The sequence below is a fragment of the Echinops telfairi genome, unplaced genomic scaffold (genome assembly GCF_000313985.2).
Source record: "Echinops telfairi isolate 266 unplaced genomic scaffold, ASM31398v2 ScPeMD7_3;HRSCAF=10, whole genome shotgun sequence".
NCBI lineage: Eukaryota > Metazoa > Chordata > Mammalia > Afrosoricida > Tenrecidae > Echinops > Echinops telfairi.
The window spans coordinates 5630791-5654405 of NW_022103899.1; the positions used below are offsets into that span (position 1 = coordinate 5630791).

The 23615-nt window shown below is 39.9% G+C and overlaps 1 protein-coding gene across 4 annotated transcripts in view; it reads right to left on the reverse strand.

The window, feature by feature from the left end:
• Nucleotides 1-23615, reverse strand: part of ZNF385B (zinc finger protein 385B) — a 402950-nt gene that overhangs the window by 361625 nt on the left and 17710 nt on the right. The window contains exon 1 of one of the 4 annotated variants that reach the window (XM_045297027.1): nt 20938-21184. The exons of the other annotated variants lie outside the window; for them this stretch is intronic. Within the exon in view, the coding sequence (XP_045152962.1) occupies nt 20938-20962 (25 nt within the window). The 5' untranslated portion in view covers nt 20963-21184. Of the gene's footprint in view, nt 1-20937; nt 21185-23615 lie in introns of those variants that run through there. 4 annotated transcript variants of the gene reach the window in all.

Below are 23615 nucleotides of genomic sequence, written 5' to 3' on the forward strand. Positions count from 1 at the left end.
GGATGTATGGATTGTGATAAGAGTTGTTTGAGCCCCCAATAAAATGATTTAAAATAAATAAATAAATAAATGAAAACTAGAGCATAGTGGAAACAAAACTTTCACATGCACTAGTAAACCCCTGAAAATGTGTGCATGTGTGTGTGTGTCCTGCTCATTTGTGATATTTGCTTTATGGCACTGCTCTGGAACTAATTCCGCCGTATCTTCAAGGTCTGCCTGCACACAGCCCTTGGCACATAGTAATGTTGGTGGTAGCTGGTTGATTATGTTATTACAGGTCATTCTTCTTTTGTCTTCCTATTCCAGACTTTATGCTTTACTTCATGATGCCAAGGTCCAATATCAATAACATAAATGTAGCCAGAATAGTATGGCCTATTGTTGTTTATATAATAACTGATCTATAAGGAGGAAGGTAAAGTAATTATGACTCATCTTATGCTATATGTTTGGTACCTCCGTAAGTTGAATAAACCCACCTCAATTTGGTACTATTGAGTCGATTCTGATTCATATGACATTATAGAACAGGGTAGAACTACCAATGTGGGTTTCCAAGACTGTAACTCTTTTTTTTTAAATCATTTTATTGGGGGCTCGTATAACTCTTATCACAATCCACACATACATCCATTGTGTCAAGAACATTTGTACATTTGTTGCCATCATCATTCTCAAAACCAAGACTGTAACTCTTAATGGGATCAGAAAGTCTCACCTTTCTCCCAGGGAGTGGGTGGTGGTTTCAAACTGCTGATCTTTTGGTTAGCAGTCCAATGCATAACCACTATGCCACCAGGGCTCTGCAATCGGATATGGCATGCATAGTTTTCCTTTCCTTTAGGATATGGGAATTAAACCACAAACAGGTTAAGTAAGTACCCTGGCTGCTAACGGAGAATGGAGACCTTATCACTTCAACCCAAGCACTCCAAATGAACATGCCACGCCATGTGAAACAGAACTCCTGTACAGCATCTAATGTGTGGGTTCTATGGAAAACCTGGACTAACGAAACCAGGTGTGATGAGAAGAACAATACTCGACATGAAAAACAGATCACAGCTATCCTGAAAGAAAGTTGTAATGTAGTATCAACGGAGGCAAATTATCATATAATGTCTCTAACCCTATTATTTTATTTTTATAAATTCAAATTATATTACACTCTCATATGACCATCAGATTTATCTTTTCAAAAAGACACATAGGAACAACATCCTCAAGCAATACAAAATATAACCAGCTTAATTTCTGGTCCATAGAACTTTCCAGAATTCTGGTTATTAGAAAATTACCAATATTAATATTCTAAAGCATGAGCTGCCTTATGATGAAATACTTGAGGAAGATCCTTCAAACTAGAGAAAGTAATATGTGAAAACATTTCATTTCTACAGTTACAAATGATGATTTCTAACATTTTCAGTATACTACCATCCAAAATATTTATAATGTATTTAAGCACTTATAGCGTTCTTGCTTAGACATACTTCTATATTTACAAATTCAGAATTATATATGGAGCAAAGATCAAATTGGAATTATGTGCTGAAAAATGTCACCAATGAGCATGCCCAAGTGAAAAACACTGTTTTCAATAACCCCCATGGAAAACCATGTCACACCTAAATTCTATGGACTTAGGCCATAGGGTGCACATCAAAGCTAGCACAGTGACTGAAAATACTTATTTTTCACACTGAGGAAATCTTCCTTGTGAGCAGATCCCAGACTAGCTTGAAGGCAGCAGGTTTTCATTGAGTGACTAATCACATCGCTAGGGCAGCTTTGTGAAGTCTATAAAAAGGATATTTATTGGTAAAATGCATGAATATGGATGGTAATGAACAATATGAGCACTTCCACAGATTTCTGAGAAGCATCACAATCACAAGAAATGACCGGAATCTTAAAACGAATGCCGCTCATCCCTGTTCTCGGCGAGCAATTGCCCTTTTGGTCAAATTTGACTCCTTCAGACAAAAATTGATGAGAAATTCCTCTGAATAAAATGTGCATGGCTTACATCTTGCAATGGTAATCTCTGACTTAATCCATCATGTTCTTAGAGCAACTAATTCTGGATAAATTCAAACACGCATTACAGGAGATCTTACAATTACTAGTGCAGTTAATTGTCAAGAATTTAAGCGGAGGTTTAAAAAGCTGCAAAGAGATAAAAACTCAAGCTCACTGCCACAGAGTCAATCCCGACCCACAGAGATCCTACAGGACAAGATAAGCCTGCCCCTGGGGGTCTGAGAGACTGTAATGCTTCACAGAAGTGGAAAGCCTCCTCCTCCTCCTCCCGTGAGAAGCCGTTGGGTTTGAGCTGCTGACCGTGCAGATTTCAATCCCAGCTCATCCCCACTCTGCCACCTGGACGCACCGTGAAGAGATGAAGTCACCTGGAAAGTCTCCTTAGAATTGTCCCACAATCCCCTTTCTTAAACAGTTCTTAAGGAGTTTCAAGCAAAATTGATTCCAACTCTCTCATTTTGGAGATAAATATATTTAAGTCCAGAGAGTTGTGACTTACGCTATGTATGGAAATCAATTGGAGGCAGCCTCAGGATGAGAATTCAGAAAATCTACCTGTTATATACCATATCACTTCTCTTATATGGAAGAAAGCCTCAGTGGAAAGATAAGCATTTGTTCATTTGGGTTTGTAAGTTATTTGATAGCAAAAAATGTCCCCTCATTTTACTGTTGTAAAAAGTTAGCAGTATTATCATATTTGTAGTAAAAAAGAAAGAGTAACTTAAAAGTTATCTGCCACCATAGCCCCGTCCCAATGTGTCACACCTTTTGGGGGTTGTTGTTTTTTTGTTTTGTTTTGTTTTTGTTAAAGAATGAATAGCATCTGAAATCTAGAATACTAGATAGTAAATTATAGTCTTTAATTGTTACAGATCACATCTGTAAACTCTCAGTAAAGAAGCATTTAGGATAGGATACTAATTTAAACCATCAGAGGCAGAAATCAATCTGAAAATACTTTTCCAAAACAGTCACATCGTTTTAGGCATTTCTAATTTTAAAGTTCATCTTTTAATTCTTGGGAAAAGATCAAACCAGGAAACTACGAAAAACAGAAGTTAATATGTAAAAGATTTAAATGGTTTATTTTTAAAATTCTAGTATCGGAGATAATATAGCAAACAGTAGAATTTAAAAATAACTCCAAAAGCAGGAGTCACTCACACCATGCAGTCGATGTGACACATAGTGAGTCTGCAGGACAGGGTAGAGCTGTCCCTGTGAAGGGGAGTAGAAAGCCCTCTCTTTCTTCCTCTGAGTGACTGGTAGTTTCAAACTACTAATCTTGCACATCACAGTCCAACATGTAAGCACTAAGTCACCAGAGCTCCTTCAAAGAAGGTATAGGTCATATAAAATCTTTACACTCAAATCTAAACTGGGTTAAAACTAGTGAAGGTTTTCTTCTATGAAAGAGAGAGAGAGAGAGAGAGAGAAATGAACTTTATGTTTTTGGTTTGATTTCCTAAAAGGCCCAAAAGGAAAATTTTAATTTTCTAGCACATGCTGAAAGACACAGGTAAAAAGGCAACACAGGAAAGCTGAATTAATCAAGCACACATCACTGACAATCAACAGAACTTTCCTGGTGATTAAACACAATTGAGACAGCTGGAGGTGGACTCAATCCAGTGAGAGATTCCATGGGAACAGAGTCTTAAGGGCACAAAATGGTCTCAGAAAATAGAGCGAAGCTTTCAGCATGTTGAGGACTGCAAGGATAACATCAGAGTGAGAAATAAGAGTGCGAGCCTTGTATTTTCAAGCTTATAGATTTATTATTAATGAGCATAGGTTCTTTTCCAGTTCCATTCTTGGTTTTCAGGGGACACAGAGTATGTGAACGATGCCTTGACTCATTTCCTGAATATCCCAAGGGTCACAGGGCTAGGAGCTCTTAGGATAACTGGTGGATGAATGCCAGTGTTTCAAGACAGGAAGTACTTTCATTGTGGTTCAAATTGTGAAGACTACATCGGGATTCTCGTTCGGTCAACTTAACACTTGTTTGTGGATCATTGTAAGACTGACCATCGCTCTAATTAGATAACCTAAGTTTATGGCTGCATCCTAGAATAATCGTGCATACCTCTCAAAAGTGCCCCATATGGACGATAACTCATGGGACCACAAACAACTGACAGCTGTAAAGGGCCTCTTCCATCAGGCCCCAAGTGCTCAAGAAGACTTTCTTCCATAGAATATCATACATATCCTATTGAAATGTGAACCTCAACGTGACAGGAACACTTCAGTACGTACTTGACTTCTTAGGTCCTACACCTTACCCCTATTTTTCACATTTTTCATATACATTTTTTTTCTATAGAAATTGTGCACCACTTTGTCTGTTATCTCCCCCACCTCTACTGGATCGGAAGGATACTTCACTGTATTGGAAGGATAGACCTAATGTAAAATATTACATGTTAGGTTAAGAGAAACTCTTTGGTGTAGTGGTTATGAGTTGGGCTGCTTATTGCAAGGTCAGCAGTTCAAAAACCTCCGCTGCTCTGAGGGAGAAAGACAGGGCTTTCTCCGCCCATAACGACTCAGTCTCAGAAACACGCAGGGGCGGTTCTCCTCTGTGCTCCAGGCTCACTAGGAGCTGGCATTGACCTGGCGATGGCAGGGAGTTTGGTTTGGGTTTGGAGGGCAAGGTACAAAGTCTGGCTAGTGGCTCCAGTTCAGAGATGCAGGGGTTCTTCCAAACCCAATCAGCTGGTGCAGGTTTCTGAGATGAGGGGATGGCCACAGCCAAGTTCTCTCAGTAATGCACCTTAATATCCTCAAGGCACCTTCAAAAATAATGCCCAGGCACAACAGGGGCTTCCCAGGGGATCTGCTGGACCAGTTAAGTGTCAAAACAGAGGGCACTACTTTCTTTGCATTTCAAAGAAGTGATCTTGATAGATTTTTCTCAAAGGATAACAATGGGTATTTATTAGGAAGAATTTTTTTTAATTGAAAACTGCCTTGGTGAGAAAAAGATCAGGGAAGTTTTGCTGGGGGATTTTTACCCCCTTTCATCGAAATGCTTATTCTTCAAGGAAAGCAAGGGCTGCCCTATGAGAATTTATCTTTTTTTTCCCTTTGAAATCATTTTATTGGGGGTTCTTATAGCTCTTATAACATTCCATACATCAATTTACCAAGCATATTTGTACATATGTTGCCATCATCATTTCCAGAACATTTTCTATTTAAACCTTTGGTATAAGCTCCTCTTTTTTCTGCTCCTTCCCTCCCCCCTCATGTATCCTTGATCAATTATGTATCTTTTTTGTTATTTCATACCTTATACTGCCCACTGTCTCCCTTTACCCACACTTCTGTTATTCGTCCCCTTTGGGGGGGCTATATATCCAATCTTGTGATGGGTTTCCCCCTTTCTCACCCTTCCCACTCCCTGACCGGACGTCTGTCCCCCTACCCTCATAATATCCCTACTCCCATTACGGTTCCTGAGGAATTAATCTGCCCTGAATTCCATGTGTCAAGAGATCTTATCTGTACCAATGTGTGTTCTCTGGTCTAGCCAGATTTGTAAGATAGAACTGGGTCATGGGGGGGGTGGGGGGCTATTCAGAAACTAGAGAAATTGTATGTGATTCGTTGGTGCTATACTACACCTTGGTTGAATTTCATTGGGAAACTTCATCCCAACCACTCTACAGCCCTCATCTTGTCCCTTCAGACTACCTTTTGTTCCCCAAACTCAAAAATGGAAAATTTTAAATGAACGCAATATGAGTTCCCCAAGGATATGGAATCCGCTGTTTGACTTGATGGAAATGGACAAGAGGTGGAATCACAGCCTACGGAAGTGTATAGACCAAGATAAAGAATACATTGAGAAACAACATCTTCATATTCATGGGATATTTCAGGTGAGAAAACTGAGTTTAGAGAGGTTAGAGTACTTTCCCACGCAGCTCATAAGAGGCAGGGGCAGGAATTGAGGCCGGTGCTTCCTGATTCCAACTCGCATATGCTTTGCTACTCTGCTCTTTCACCTGCCTTGGCAGTTCCTCCACAAGCCATTCATCCCAAGACTTCACTACCACAGCTCAACAGAGTGCATTAACCCCTTAGCCAACAATTCTTAAAGGTGCTTCAGAACCAACTGGAGAGCTTTTAAAAATAACAGAGTCAGGTGGAGCCTGGGCATTGGTACTAATTTAAAATCCCCCAACTGTGCAGCCATTACGGGCGTACTATCTGTGCCTTGCAACCTAGACTCTTCATGACTAGCTTAATTGCTTTGCCAACTTTGCTTCCCATAGGTTCCTCCCAACCACCCTACACTCTAGACAAACCATCAGGGACCACCATTTGGCTCTGAGCTTTAGACAAAGAAATAACGTTTACCAAAGACAATGTTTTCTAATTCAGATTAGGGTCTCTCTTCTTTGTAGTAGGGGAATTTCTTTGACCCTTTTAAAACTATCAAGTAAGGAGAATTTAGTGAGGCATCCTTCCTTGTTGTTTCTGTTGTCATGTGCATGAGGCCAAGGAATATAGAAGTACATCGACTATTAGTATTAAGTGTCTGTGTCCAGTTAGTTCAGCTACAGTAACACATTGCTAATGAGACTAATAGTGTGGCATTCTACCAACTAGTTGGCTCTGCGTAGATTAAAAAACACAAATGTCACCCTTAGTCTTGAGGTGTCAATGAACTCTTAAAATCGGCGATTGTGCTGTTGCTCGAGAGTAGTATATACTCTTCAAATGCAAAGACAGCATATTTTAAAGATTGTAAAGCAGTGCATCCAATTTAGGGTGCTTATAAGACAGAAGCTAAGTATCCAGTTGAGCAATAGTCAGTTGATCATAATATGAATCAAGCCCTTCACTCCACAGTGGTACAAGCTGACTTGAGTATAAAATAAAATCACCACATTTAATTGCAGCTGACATTTTGAGCTTATTAAACAAAATTAAATGAATTAATTAGCAATTGAACTCAACATTAAATCTATAGAAGCAAAAAGATTCACGAGAAAACACCTATCATTTCATCAAAACCTTGCGTCTTAACCTGACAGGTAAATTCACTCAGTGCTATGTTTCCGGAACAGAAAACTAAATATGTGAGGTTAAGATAGGAACCTACGGTATAGCAGAGTGACCTCAATGCAGTACTGAGTGCTGTTACATGTGTGACCTTCCAGGCATGCCACAGTATTATTTTAAGCAGCTCTGGTAGCACTGTGTGATAAATGTTGAGCAGCTCACTGAAAAATCTGCATTTCAAACCTACCCGATGTTCCTTGGGAGAAAGATGAGATTGTCTGCTGCGCCCATAAAGACTCACGGTCTTAGAAACCATATATTGGGTCCTTATGGGTCCGAATTGAACTGATGAGAGTAGGTTTGGTTTTGGGTTACTATTATTTCAGCATGGCCTTCCATCTTTCTCTCCTTTTAATATGAGACCAAACCAAACTCACTGCCATCGAGTCACTGCTGCCTCAGAGTGACCTCTTGTGGGTTGCCAAGGCTGAACTGTTTACGGGGCTAGAACACCCAGGACCTGCTGGTGGTTTCGAACTCCAGACCATGTGGATCACAGACCAATGCATAACCAATACACCACCAGGGCTTCTTTGAATATGATAGAGGGACTTACACTATGGTGCGTACTTTGGATGTTTCCACTTCCTTTACAAAAATGAAGTACCCTACAGTCCCCACATGGGAGAAGTTCAAAAAGTTCGTGGAAAATTTCATAAGTAAGCAAATGGAAGTATTATGTGAAAGGGACATTTGAGATGAGGAGTGAATTTCCAGAACGTACTGGAAGGTAAACATGTATCAGCAGGCAAGTTAACCTGGACACCGGGAACGGTCATAATAGACTCAATTAAATATCTGCTCAGGACTTGACCACACAGCAGCTGTCACCCTGAACTTGTAGGGAACAGACACATGGTAGGACAGAGGGCAACAAGGGCACCCAACATCCTGGTAGCTGGCTTCTGCGCTATGCCTTTTCTTACCCATTAAATAATGGCAAAAACCATAAATCCACTGGCAACCCTACAGCCTCTACTGTGGTGGTAAATTCTGATCACATCACATGCTCTCCATTTTCCTGTAACTTTTTCCTCTTTCATTTCCTCTTTTATATGCAAATGTGATTTTCAAAAGTAAACCATGAATATATTTAATAATTCAAGAGAACAAAAAGAGTATGAGTTTAAGTCTACTTCAAACAGTACAAAGGCTATAATAATTAAAAGTAATTATATTTCTTACTCAGTCCCCAGGCCCCTTATGAAATAGATTCATTCATTCTCAGTCTTTCTCCTCCCCAACTTTTTCCCTCCTCTGTCTCTCTATATTTCCACACACACAAATATGGTGATCTGCTTCTATAAACATTACAGCTAAGAAAACAGAGCAGTTCTACTTTTTTCCAAATGAGGTCAGTATGAGTCAAAATCAACTTGATAGAACCTAACCTAATACCAACACATCTGTATGATCACACACACACCTTTTAAACAAAATACATAGACTTGCATATTGCTTGTTTTTCTTATATCTTGTACACTACCCATATCAACTTCTTTCAACATATCTTATTTTCCATCACTGTATAACATCATAGTGTATGGATAAAACATAATTGTTACCATCACAATAAAATTCTGTATGCACATGTAAACACACATATACAATAACATGTACTGATGTACCATCACTGATAATGAATGAAAGGACACAGACCATCATAGAGGTGCTCACGCACTAGGAAGAAAGATATTAAAATAATTAATATGCAGTATGATAATGACAGACCATGTGTAATGTCTGTGTAGCTCCTAACTAAGCCCACTGCCATTGCAGCCATTCGGACTCAGCAACCCAATGTAGGGTTTCCCAGACTGTAAATCTTTAGGGCAACAAACAGCCTCATCTCCCTCCTGTGCAGTGGCTGCTGGGTTTGAACCCCCAACCTTACTGTTAGCTGTCCAATACCTAACCCACAGCACCAAGTAATTCAATCTGGAAAAAGAGGAAAGTCTATTCCTTAAATACACCTATGTTATCCTATTTATTATTTTTTAAAAGGTTACAAACATATTCAAATGTGATAAGAAAAATAAGCATAATACATTAGTCCGCATGACCTTGGTACTTGCAGCTAGTAATTAAAAGTGCTGATTAGATGAAGAATTATTTTTACCAACTCATCTATACTTACAATCTATATTTATTAAAATAAATGTAGAGTAATTTGAGGATTTCTCTGGTTTGATATGTTTTGACGACTTCAACTTTCTCTAAAAATATTTAACAACAGACTATCTTTTCTCCATCAGATTTTCAGATATTTTTAGCTTATCTTTCGATTAACAAATTCAAAGCCCAAGTTTTATCACTCTGCCCCCTTTTACCCAAACCTTAAACTCTAATACAAGTTGGTTCTTATTCACTATTTCTACGCACAAAGCTTACATTACGAGGTGTGTCCAGGGTAATCAATAATATTACACAGAAAGCACTTTCGGTATTCAGATGCTAACAGTAGCATCAATTAATTAATTAATAGCATTAATTCAGATACTGATAATAGTGTTAAGATTAGTAAGGCCACTATTGGGACTTTTCAATATTCATGATTCTAACCTTCCTTTAACGTTGTCTTTCTCTCCACTGGGAAGCTTAAAAACTTTGCCCTGCCAGTCATGTCTCTGAGCACATTTCCTTTCCACTTGTTGTCTTCATTTCCAGACTTCAGCATCCTGCTGCAGTTGCTGTTAGTACATCCTCGGGCAAACACAAGCACTTACACTGAGCTGCGCGTAGAGCCAGAGAAGAAGCTGGTGTGCCGTTGTGGAAGCTGTTGAAGAGGGTGTGGGTGAATAGGTTCCACTTCGAGTTCTACTCTTTGGCAAGCCACTCACCTTTCAATTGATTCTGATTATCGTCATAGCTCTAGCTGTGTCCCAGGTAAGGATAAAATAAAACAATTGAGGGCAATGATGAACTGAGAGTTAAAAGCAGGAAGAATCCCGAATCCCCTTTCTGAGACTCCTTTCCTTTCCCGCCAAGGGTCTTTTGTGTGCAGCCACTATCTGCTCAAAACTTCCAGGCTATTGCCCCCCCACTTGGGTTTAGTGCATGACATCACCGTACATCTTGTCAATGCTAACTACACTGTTTATTTCTCAGGGTCTATTATATGTTATATAAAATATAACCGATATTTATATAATAGTTATTATATAAAATATACTCGAGCATTTTTACTAGAATGATCATTTTATTAGAAGAATATAAATATAAATTTATTAGATATTTATCTTAGCTATATAGTAATTTGAACTAGATTATAATTTTTATAATTCTAAAAATTTTAATTAAAAAATTAGAAGAAAGAACAATATGAAAATAACAATGGACTATATTTATTGAGTATTTACTACATGCTAAACCATAAAACTCATGATGGAAACAGCAGTCAAAAACTCAGACAACATACTGCATCCGACAAATCTGCTGCGCAAAACCTTTTTAAAGCAGTGGTTCTCAACCGTCCTAATGCTGTGACCCTTTCATACAGTTCCTCATATGATGGTGACCCCCCCAACCATAAATTTATTTTTGTTGCTACTTCATGACTGTAATTTTTCTACTGTTATGAATCAGGCAACCCCTGTGAAAGGGTCATTCCACCCCCAAAGGGGCTGCGACCCACAGGTGGAGAAGCACTGCTCTGAAGTGTTAAGGAGCAAAGCTATCACTGGGAGGACTAAGGTGCACCTGACCCATGCCATGGTATTTTCAATAGTTTCATGTCCGTGCAAAAGCTGGCAAATAAATATGGAGGAGTGCAAAAGAGTTAACATCTTTGAATTATGATGTTGCCCAAAAAAGTGAAGTCATTTGCTAAATGATCAAACTGCTTTCCTGGACACAATACATTTGTCAAATCTGCGATTCCATTCTTGGAAACCTTTTTCAAACTCATCTGTTTGGATAGCTGACAGCACCTCCCTCATCTTTACTTCACCTCTTCTATGTCTTCAAATTGCTGCCCTTTCATGTCCTTCTTCATTTGTGGAAACAAAAAGAAGTCGAATGGAGCTAGGTCAGGTGAGTCAGATGTGTGGGGCAAGAGAGGCATACTGTTTTGCGATGGCTGTGTGAACAGTTGCATTGTCATGGTGGCAAAACCAGTCCCCCATTTGCCACTAATCAGGCCTTTTTTGTCACACACTGTTATGCAATCTTTTATAACCTCTAAATAGAAAGCTTGATTAACAGTCTGACATGGTGGAATGAACTCAAAATGTACTATCCACCTCACATTAAAAAAAAAAAGAACACCGTCTTGATCTTTGATTGCACTTGATGAGCTTTTAGGAGGTGAGGTGCCAAAGGTGTCTTCCAGTGGCTTGATTGATGTTTGCTTTTGGGGTAGTAAGAATAGCACCATGTGTCGTTACCAGTAATGACCTTGGGGAAAAAGCCTGGGTCAATTCAGAGCTGTTGTTTCAAAGCTCAATATGTTTCCAGTGAACGCTCTTTTTCTTGGTCAGTCAGAACCCAAGGCACAAATTTCAGTGACCCTTCTTATTCCCAAATCTTCCATTAAAATCCACTAAACCGAGCTCCAAGATAGTCTAGATGGCTTCCCCATCTCTTCAGTGGTCCGGCGTCAGTCTTTGAGCACAATCACACAGATTTTGTCCACGTATTGTTCATTCAGGAAGTTGACGATGTCCACAGCCAGATTCATCATCAATGACATTTCACCTTTTTTGAAAGAAGAAAACCACTCATACACTTGAGTTTTTCCCATAGTGATGTCCTTGTAAGCAATGTTCAACATCACTACAGCTTCTGTGGCATTTTTTCCAAACAGGAAACAAATTTCACAGCTGCACACTGTTCTCTTAAATTGGTCATCACAAAACACGAGGCTCAAGCAAAACTGCTTTTAAGAAAAAATTCACTGTGACCAGAGAGAACCTTCCCAGGTGAAGTCACTGGGTGCACTAACTCAGAGTGAGTTGCTCCATGGCTACCTAGTGGGAAAAAAATGCTTACTATAAAAGCTCTGTCCAGTATAGCTTTTTTCTGGTGTTTTTTTGGGTACCCCCTCATATATAACCTTTTCAATTTAATATGCTTATAAAATAATGCTCTGGAGTTGGAAGATATAAAGTTTAACCACCCATTGATCTGCGACCTACTTCATCACACACTCAAATAGCAATCTACCATTGGCTTCAGTACCACCAATGAGAAATGAGTACCAGGTTCCAAAGGGAATTCCTTCACCTTCAAAAAGTGTTGTTGGGAAACTCTTCTTTATATCAAGCATAACTCTTTCTACCTGAAGATTCAACCCACTGATCTTAATTTTACCAGAGTACTTTTTTTTTAAATAATAAAAAACATTAGATATTATAAGTCCCTGAATAATGTCTTCTTCTGGATAAATGTACTCAATATGCCTTGGTCATGGTGGTCTCAAATAAAAACATCTAAGGTCTTCTGTATGCTCTGACTGGATGATCAAGAACAAGACCACAGTCTTCCTTGTGACACTCTATTTCTATTAGTGTGATCAAAAATACGACTCCATGGCAACTAACAAAAACAATAATAGCAACAATATAGAGTGTGTGTTCTAGGAATCAGGAGTTACATTAGCCATGTATTTCTATGTATTTCTAACCCCAGCTAAATAGCGTCCATCAGTCTAAAAGCCTAGGTATCATTGTTCTCATCATGCCATTGCAGAGCCCTGGAGTCTTGCCTTTGGTTAATGCTGGCAAAGTACACTTTGGGCATAGGAATGCAGGCACTGGATTAAAGTACATTATCACACTATATTGTTCTATGTTGTTCATAAACCACGTCAATATATATTCTATTAGAGGCCTGACACAGAAATAATATAGAAAGAATAGTTCAAAGCATGGATTCTGGAGTGGACTGCCTATGTTCAAACCACAGCTCAGCTAGCTGGATGGTTTTGGGCAAGTCACCTTAATCTTTATGTATGCCTGCTTACCTACCTGTAAAATGGGGCTATTAACAGTACTTCTTTATAGGAATGTTGTGAGAATTAACAGTTTATACCTTTTCTCATTTCTACTGCAAACAGAAGATTCTACAGGCTACGTCCCTAAATTTACACAAAATTAATTATGTATCCAAATTACACAAAACCCAGAAGTTCCAGTTAGGCAAGAGTTAACTAATCTATTGTGAACACAGCATTACATATTCCGCAATGATAAAAATGCACCATGCAGAAGAAAGTGTCAGAAAAAGAAGACCCCGTGAAGTCATTTCTGAATCTGCTTACCACTAGATATTTTTAAATGTCTTCAAAGTTCAGATGCAAAACTTTCCCAGAAACTAGAAGATACCTAAACCAAGAAATTCCCTCAATTTAGTAGAAGAAGCAGAAAGGTTCTAGATGTAAATCTATTCCCACATCATTTTCTGAAAAATCAAACATTGGCAGGGAGTGAGTCAGAGGAAAAAGTAGAACCACCATTATCATACATTTTCTTTTTTTTCCCTCCAAGGTTTCTTTTTAAATTTTATTTTAATATATCATTTTATTGGGGGCTCATACAGCTCTTGTAACAATCCATACAATTCTTTCAAGCACATTTGTACATATGTTGCCATCATTTCCAAAACATTTTCTTTCTACTTGAGCCCTTGGTATCAGCTCCTCTTTCTCCCCTCTCTCCCCCACTCTCCCAACCTCATGAATTGATATAATTGATAATTTATAAATTATTTTTATTTTCATAGTTTACACTGTCCCTCTCTCCCTTCACTCACATTTCCCTTGTTTGTTCCCTGGGGTGGGAATGAGGGCTTATACACTGATCATTGGATATGTTCCCCCTCTCTCCCCCTTCTCCTTCCACCTTCCCCCTACCCTCCTGGTATCACTACTCTCATTTTTGGTCCTGAGGGGTTTATCTGCCCTGGATTTTTATCTGTACCAGTGTATATGATCTGCTCTAACAAGATTTGTAAGGTAGAACTGGGGTCATGATAGTGGGGAGGATGGGGCTGGGGGGGTAGAGCAGGAAGCATTAAAGAATGAGAGGGTTTTTCTGTGTTTCTTTGGTGTGGCTGGCTCGTCCTTTCCTTATGACCCTTCTATGAGGGGATGCTCAATTGTCTACAGATGGGCTTTGGATCTCCATTCCAACCCCTCTCATTCATATAGAAATAGTTGTTTGCTTTGGGTCTTCTGATGCCTGATAGCTGATCCCATCAAACACCTTGTGAGCACAAGGATTGGTATGCTTCTTCCATGTGGTTTGTTGCTTCCCTGCTGCATGGCTGCTTGTTTCAGTTCAAGCTTGTTTAAGTTCAAGCCTTTAAGACCCCAGGCACTTTATCTAGTAATAGCCGGGCACCATCAGCTTTCTTCACCATATTAACTTGACCCATTTTTGTCTTTAGCGATCATGTCGGGAAGGTGAGCATCACGGAATGCCAGGTTACTAGAACAGTGTTCTTGTGTTGAGCAAGGACTTGTGTAGAGGCCCAATGTCCATCTGTTACCTTAATATTTAATCTATAAATGCATGTACCTAGACCTATATCCCTATCATTATATATTAATATATTTACTTATGTACATGCATATTTTTATACCTCTATAAATGTATTTTGCCTGCTAGTTTTTGCCTCTATTTACTTTTACTTTTTCCCTGTCCCACTATCATGTTCGGCCTTCATTCAGTTTTCTGTACTTCTTCTGAAACTCACACGTGATTTTTGAAATGTCCATAAAAGATGCTCCAGGAAATGTCCCAGTGGTGTGAAAGATTCCCCATACCAAGCAGGAGATGGAACTGATACTGAGAAATGTCACTTCCTAGAAAGTAAAGAGAATAGAGCCCTGGAACATGCTTATAACTTTAATTTGTTACAAGTTACCTACCTTAAATACTACCAATATCTTACCAGAAAGTGTCTTTTCTAAACAATTGAGGATAATTTGAAAGGAAAATAATATTTTTGAAATATACTTAGTAATGGAAATTTACATTCCAATGTTTTGCCATAAGAGAAACACCAACAAAGTTGAATAGGATTGAATCACCTGGGCCAGTGCTGGAGCTAGCATGGAGACTAGAGAAGAGTGACAGTCGACAGAAGAGAAAAGACAAGCAATATCGTATTCTAAAACTAGAAGAAGTCGTGTAAAACGCAGTAACATTTATGACTAGGCAGCAGTGGAAAACCAGTTGAAGTGGGAAGGCAATAATAACATCATTATAACTCTAGTATAATCCGAATGAAATAGTGGTTTGCTGCTAATGGACATAGGGGGAAATGAAACTAAATGATGATTTTGTCCTAAAAGGCTGTATAAATGGAAAAGTAAGCTAGATCACTGGAAGTTGCAGTTAATTCAAAGAAGGTGGAGTTGTTGGGATAGTTGAGTTAATTAATCCCCCAAACTATTTCATAGACTACACACTCATCTGATCCACTGGGACTCCAAATCGGTACACCGCTGACTGAGAGAATGGAGGTAGTATTTTCCACTGTGTACAAAAAGGTTATTTTAAAGAAATTTCTACAAACACGTCCTCTACAGTATTCACTATCAACTGCAAGGTCAGCTGCACAAAATTCTGGTAGAGTATTATGTGGTCCATTCTATGTATTTTCTCGCCCATTGAGAAATAACCTATACACAGATATCCAGTCATTCCTATCCCCAACCAAAAATAGGAGACACAGGATTGGGACTTGGGAATAAAGAAGACGTCTTCAGAAAGCTGCGAGTACACAGACAATTTTTCAACTCAGTCTTACATGAGAGGAAGGACAGGAGGAAAAGCCTCCCAGCAAGACTCTCCTTCTGAGGGGAGGTAACGCAGACAGGTAAGAGATGTGTTGAGAATTAGGGTAAAATGCTCTGCTTCTGGTTACCCATTGAGCTGTGATCCACAAACTACTAGCTGTCCTGAGGCAGAGAGATGGGGCTTTGTACTCCCTTAAAGAGTTACAGTCTCCAAACTCACAGGAAACAGTTCTACCCTGTCCTGTAGGGTTATTCTGAGTTGGCATCAACTCAAGGGATGAAATCAGAATTAAGATAGCTCTAGATTGCAACAGGGTTTGGGTAATTAGTTTGACATATGTACACTGAGGATAATAATGCTATACTTTAAGGATTCAATAAAACCCTGCCTATAAATATTTTATGTAGTTTTGAGGCACATAACAGTTATACAATAAATACTATCTCTATTCTATTTTCCTCAATTATGGTGAGTTGAATAATTAAAGAATTGCAGAGATTTTCTTATAAGTCAAGTTTGCAAGGTACTCAGCCTCTGCAGGAAACCTAGGAGTTGACAGTCCAGAAAATTGAGTCTTCAAATCACAAGCACAATGAGAGGAGAGATTGGGGGGGGGGGGGGGGTTGAGAAGGGATCCATTTTCCATCTTTTTTTATTACTAATTATTTTATTGGGGGGCTCTTACAAATCTTACAACAATTCATCATTCATTTGTATCAAGCACACTTGTACATGTTGCCATCAACATTTCCAAGACATTTTCTACTTGAGCCTTTGGTATCAGCTCCTCTTTCCCCCTCCCTCCCTCCCTCTCTCAGCCTCGTGAATCCTTGATCAATTATCTATTATTGCTGTTATTTCATGTAATACATAAACAGATCAGACTCACTGGGGAAGGAAAATCCTGGGGAAAAAATGTTTCCATGGGTAACGGATCACTGGAATTGGAACAGCCGTGTATCTTATCCATTGTGATTGATGTAATGTTGTTGCTATTGTTGGGTGCATTGAGTTCTGGCTCACAGCAGCCCCACGTGGCAGGATTTTCTGGTTGTAATAGTTGCAGGGGCACATTGCCACATCTTCCTCCCACAGAGCTAGTCTTTCAGGTGGTTGCTGAGCAATGAACCCTTTCACCTCCAGGACCCCTTTAAAAATTTACTGATGACTATTATTGAATGTGCTGTCTTTATTGCTTTATTTTAGTAATCATGCAGAAATGCCACATATTTACTCACAATTTCTACTACACCACCCCTGTCTTTCCCATGATATTCTATGTTTCTCAAATGATAACTTTCTTACCATGAAAGTGTTAAGGCATAAACCCTATCAGTAGATTTTTTTTAAAAAAGAAAACAATTTTATTGACAGTTAGGGGTCATAGGACAGTTTTACAGACAACAGATATAAAAGTCCCAAGACAACAGAGTGTACAATGCGACAGTAGATTTTTTTTTAATGGAAATGTGAAGCTTCCTATGAAGGCTTGGGACAACCAACTTTCTAGACCATTGCTATAGACTCACCTTATTTAGAAACCTGTGGCAGCCAGACAAAAACATCGGGCTAAATTTGAATTTCACATAAACAAATGACTAATGTTTATGGACCTATATCCCAAATATTACATAGAATATACTTATAATAAAACATACTCATTATTTAGGAAAATGTCAACTGTACTTGAACATTCAGTATCTCTTTGTGCCGAATCAAAAACCAAATGAAACCGACTGTCGAGACGATGCTGACTCACAGCCAGCCTATGGGACAGGGTAGCACTGCTCCCGTGGGTTTCGGAGACTGTAGCAGGAGAAGAAAGCCTCATCGGCTGGCCTTGTGAGTGGCAGCCCATCTTTTAATCACGGTGTCACAAGGCTCCTAGGTCACCCTCGCGCTAGGTCTTCCTAGTTCATGGATAGGAACTAGGATCGGAAAATCAGGGAAAAGTCTAAAAGGCAGGGTGGGTGGGTGGAAGTCAATGCAAAGATCCACTTTCTTACCAAAAGACAGTCACCTTAGTAACCTGACTGAAAACAACTGACATATTCTGTATAAGTAGTCCAAGTAGTCAGTGGACGTATACAGTAGGAAAGACGAGAGGACATACAGAGTCGTTTTTCATATTACACTCCACTAAACTTAGTATATCAGCAGTATTTTATAAGTGATTGTTCTTAAAATTTGCAGAAGAATAACTCAGAACTGTGATCCCTGGAAAAGGGCAGGTAATTCACGGAGATTCATGTGAGTCAGAGATCTTATTTCTTATGATGGAGAAATGGCTTCAAACAGATACACCAAATTATCCCTCACTTTCTCTGAGTGAATCTTCTCTGATCTATATCATATGACAAGTTTGCCTATTCTGAGAAAATACGGACATCTTAAACTTCTCGCAAGGTTCTCATTTACTAAGCATGTGACCTCACCGTGAATTTCTAAGAGAAACTCAACGCCCTGCTAACCTTCGTATCTGCAGCCAGCCAACCCAATTCTGTGTCGTGGGTTTTGCCGAGGTGAAAAAGAGGAGATGCTTATTTGCATGTCAAAACCTAAATCCAAGCCCCTCTGACAGCCTGCTGAGGGCTTGTGGTCTGACTTCCCCAAGTAACAGAAGAAAGCAGTGAGTTGCCTAATAGTATACTTCATTTGAAAGCAGACAGCCTTCTAAATGGTTCCTATTGCACCCTTGCTTTTCAATGATAGTATTTTATTTTGAATCCTTCATCGTGTGTAGTCATTTAACTTAGGCAAAGGTCCAAGGATGAGTGAGAAGAAAACATGAAATTCAAGATCACAGAGGTGTCTTCAGTTCCACTGCCAAGACCACATGAGGGAAACCACATGGTGGCACCCTCTTGAACCCACCTGCATATTCATTCCCATTCGGTAAAAAGCAAGTCCAAGAATAAATACTTCATTAAATACTCCAGTAGTTCAATTTGAGCACCTGCTATTTCAAAATGTAGTCTGGCCAGTACAAATGGGTTCAGTGTAACACGGCGGGGTGGGGAATATGTGCTGTTGACTATTGAAAAGCAAAGGCTTGGCCATGCAATCGCAGTGTTTGCAGGTGCGTTTGATCCAGTGCTGCTCTGTGGACACAACCAGAAATGATGTGTCATCTTTCTATACATTTGGGGGTGGAGAACATGGATCTCCCAAAACTAGGCAGTTTCCTGGGGAACAAATTCTGCTTCAACATTTTAAGCTCTCTTAAAATCGATAATTGTATTGCTTAACTGTCTCCATTCATAATATACATATCTATTCTAAAATATGGGCTGTTTGTATCCAACACAAAATATATGAAAGGCTTGCTCTTGCTCCAACAGTGTTCTAGGAATGAATTGACCAACACTCAGATAATGATAAAGAGATTTTTTTACAAATTCACTGCAAAATGATGAACAACTGCATTGCATTTCAGGAAAAAACAGGTTGTCTTATTTTTTTCCTCCTTTTTCCAAAAACCCTTGTGAAAATACAGATAGCTATTTTGGTGGCATATTAAGGAAGGTCCAAAGTGGCAACTCGTTAGCCACTTCACATCTGGAGATCCGAAGGGAAACCACATGAAGAACTTTGGAGAAGGGACAATGCGCCCAGAGAGCAGAATAGCTTGAAAACTGTCTCTTCTAATTAGATTGCCTCCCCCACCCCTGCTTTTTATCTCATAGAGACACCTTAGCAGAAACTATCCACTTGACAGAACGCCCAAATCCTGGCAGTGAACCATAAATTGACCATTACCATAAAAAGAGCTGCTAAATGAGAAACCATGTGCTCAGTGTAAAACTAATTTCATGCTTTCAAAAGCACACAGTGGCTTCTAGCAAGAGAGGACCCTGGGACTTGCAGAGACAGATTGGCGAACACAAATGGTCTGCTCCTGACGCGTCTGCTTAGCCAAGCTTTACATGTACTGGCAGTAAACAGGGTTCCTGCATCTTCTATCAAACAAATAAATACACACGTATCTATAACTTTAGAGCTGAGCGCCGTGAAAGAGCCACCTCACAGAAATTTGGCAGGAAAAGCACAAGCACATACATTTACACACTCCCTGTCCCTGTTCGCTTCTAATCCAGTGGAAAGAGCTGTCTCCAGAACCCTATGCTAAGCAGACACTTCATCAGCACCCTTCTCCTCGAAGGCACCCCAACTCTCACCCTCGCTCCCTGTCTAGAAACAGCTTCTCCCCATGTAGGAAGGAGAGTGTAGCAGAGCCTCTGAAGAAGGAGTCCCTGTGCTGGGAGGCTAACGTGGAGCTCCCCCTTCATGCACTTGGCTTTCTAAGCCTCCACACTCACTACCCCGTCTCAGACCTTCCTGGCTCTGATGACTTAGTCCTTAACGTCCCATGTGAGTAGCAGTACGCTATTTACATTCTCAGGCTAAAATCTGCCACATTACAAATGTCACATCAATTCAAGCGTGCTCACGAAGAAATGCTGGCAATCGTTCCCTCCTCTCCTATAGCACATACCATCACGAGGGATCAATGACGGCAGGCTGTCCAGCGCATGACAGGTCATAACTTTTAATGATTAATTATGTCAAGTTTAACAAGGCGTCGACTCCAGGATGTAATCCATTTCACTGGCTTTCCCGGCTACCTTGTAAACACGCCTTGTTTCCTCCTGTATGTTTTTCCTGTCAGAGAGGCTACAGAGCACATTTAGTTCACAGCCTCTTTTTATAAACCATAAGCACATAATAACACTGCTAATTACCTCCTTTCAGCAATGAGAGCAAATCACATAAGATCTCTGACTTGTTCTGAATCTTTAAAATGCAAAGGAAGGCATCTACTGGCAAGGCATGCTCGGCAAACAGCTAGCACGGCAGAAAAGAATGCACCTCACACCCATGTCGGGAGTAACTTTGCAATAAAATGAAAGCATCCTCTCCTTTCCTCTTCAGCCTGGCTCCTTCTGATCTGTCGGAGAAACGTGACGAACGCAACTGATGGCTCCACAGACTCAAACACCACACACAAGGCTCTCGGTTCCTGACGCCCAGATCCCCATCCAAGTTTGAGAATAAAAATGCTCACCTCTACTGGGAAGTCCGCTCCACATCCTGGCAGCGCTTTCTCCAGCCTAGAGAGCAGCCAAGTTGAATGGACAAAAGTTCCAGTATGTGACCGGTAGAATGCACAGCGCTACCGGGACTCGACTCCAGCCCTGGTAATCTGCGTGCCAGCCCCACGTTACATCAGTGCAGCTCCGAACCTTCCCAGATGCTGGCTTCTTGCAGTGCTCACTGAGAATCCTTTACATGCTGGCAACATTGTAGGAACGGACAAGCACACTCAGAGTCATTTGTAAAGAAAGCAAAGCAATTTCAGTTCCATATCTCCACGCGTGCTGAATCGCACAGCACTGTCAACCTACAAGTCTGAGGTGGATTTATGCCGAGAAACAGGCAACCTAAGCCTTCATTATCAATGCATGAAATCAGCCACTGTGATCAAATTCAAGCAACCACAAAAAGGAGATGATTATGAAAGGCTCCCCAGATTTTGCACCAATCTTGTGGAAGGGAGGATCATCTATCGAAATTGTGCAAAATGTTAAAAATAGCTCTGGCTTTTCAACAGTGAGCAGGATACAGAGGAGAAATCAGTAGTCTATATTATAAGGAGTTATCGTAAAGGCTGCAAACATCAAAATAGCTGGAGATTCCTGAGGCTCTCTCTAGACAAATGAGGGCATGGAAGCGATTACAATGACAACAACAACTGTAACAAAAATGCCATCTATTTCGACACAGATGCCCCTGAAAGAGCAAGTGAAATACATTTATTCCTAAGCACCTGTCTTTAGAATTAAAGTAACAATCACAGTAAAAACATCCAGGGATATGTTAGCAACAGGCAACCTTTCTACCAATTTTATTCAATGACAAGTTCTTAAGCAAAAAGGATTTGAATTGATGCTATGTTGCAAAAAAGTAAATGTGACATAAGGAATATTTTTTATCACTGTAGTCTTCACTTACTATTAACTATGGAGAGGGCGCTAATTAAATCACATACGTTGCCGGAGCCCGCCGGCAGAGCAACGGGGACTCGAATGAGGGGGTGAGGACTGAGAAAAGACAGACACAAAAAAGCTGGGGTCAGGAGGACAGCAATTCAAGACTGCAGCCCCAAGTTTATTTTCCAGCAAGCTTTTATACACTGTTAAGCGGGAATGTACTATTGCTCAAAATAGCGCCCCCATCCTTGTTCTTGTTTGTCAGGCAAATATTTTTCCCAAGGCTAAGCACCTGATGTTTTCAATAACATTAAAGCACAAAAGTTAACCTGACTGTGAGAGAGACAATCTGACTGTGAAAGAGCTGTGTCTACACGTCCACATTTGAACGAACAGACCTCTGCTTTCAGAGCAGCTCCCAACAATACGTCTGCTCCACCCAGCCCCAAGCGTATGCCTATACATGTGACCATCCTTCCTCATTCTTTCCTAGAATATAATGTGCAAGAGAGAGTTAGCACACTCTTACAAAGCTGTGCCCCAGAAAGTAGCAACCAGGATGATTTCAGCACACAAAATAAAGATCTTATCCCATACATGCAAAGTGTTAAGAAAAAAGGCCAACATAGTTATATAGCAAAAATATCTGGAATAAACTCCTGGTAGGCAGTATTGCCAAAGAAGACATTTAAGATCGCATCTGTTTTTGTTTGGGTTTTTCGATGGCTTTTAGGTTCTCATTGAGACTCTAAAGGCAGGACAAATCAGAAGTCAATAACGATGAGCCCTGATTTGAGAACCTTTGTCAAATGACTGTGTTCAGCTCTGGGTGTCACATCCAGGGGCCAAATCCAGTGGTGCCTTCACAACCCCAAGCGAAAGCAGTAGATCAGAGGACACATTTATGTAATGCCACAGCGCGAAACACGGCCCTCCCCAAGATAAGACGACACCTGGGCATTCCCGCTATATCTGCATAGGCAGAGTTGACTCCTTCCGGGCCCTTCCTTGGAGACAGCCATAGACATACGTGATCAGACATGCACACAAGCATGCGTGCACATGCATGCACACACACACACACACTTGTCATAAAAGACCCTACTTACCCTTTGCAGTTATTTTGCCTCACAAATTCTACTCATTGAGCATCTTTTGAAGCCCCTGGGAATATTGGAATGTGCTGTCATGGGACACCTCTGATCCAGCAATCATTCAGTGAGAATCTCTCTCTCTTTCTCTCTCCCACTTTCTCTTATTACTTTTCCTATCATAAGAAGTCATGTGCCCAGATTTCTATTACTGTACACCATGCTCCCTAGGAATAAAGTAGAAGCTTAAAATGAAACCACAATATTTAATTACATGTCGTTGATTCCCTTATCTAAAAGTGCTCATGTCAAATACATTGCAGAATTCAAATTTTTTAAAATTTAGATTTTAGAATAATACTCTGAATACATTATATAATATCTCCAGTGGAGTAAGAAGCAACTCTCTATAATCAGCCACATTAACATTCCTGTAGTAAAACATGCATATATTCATGAAAAGATGAGCTAACTAAAGAACACAATTAAAGTCATATCAGTTCTGGTCAGGTTTTACCACCAAATGAATGACAGCATTTGGTGGTCTTCAGAGTTTACAGGACTTATAAAATTAAAGCTAAAGTAGAGCTCTAGATAAAGACATGTACATATGCAAATATATTATATGAGGATGGGGAAATAGATCTATGAGCCTACATTTT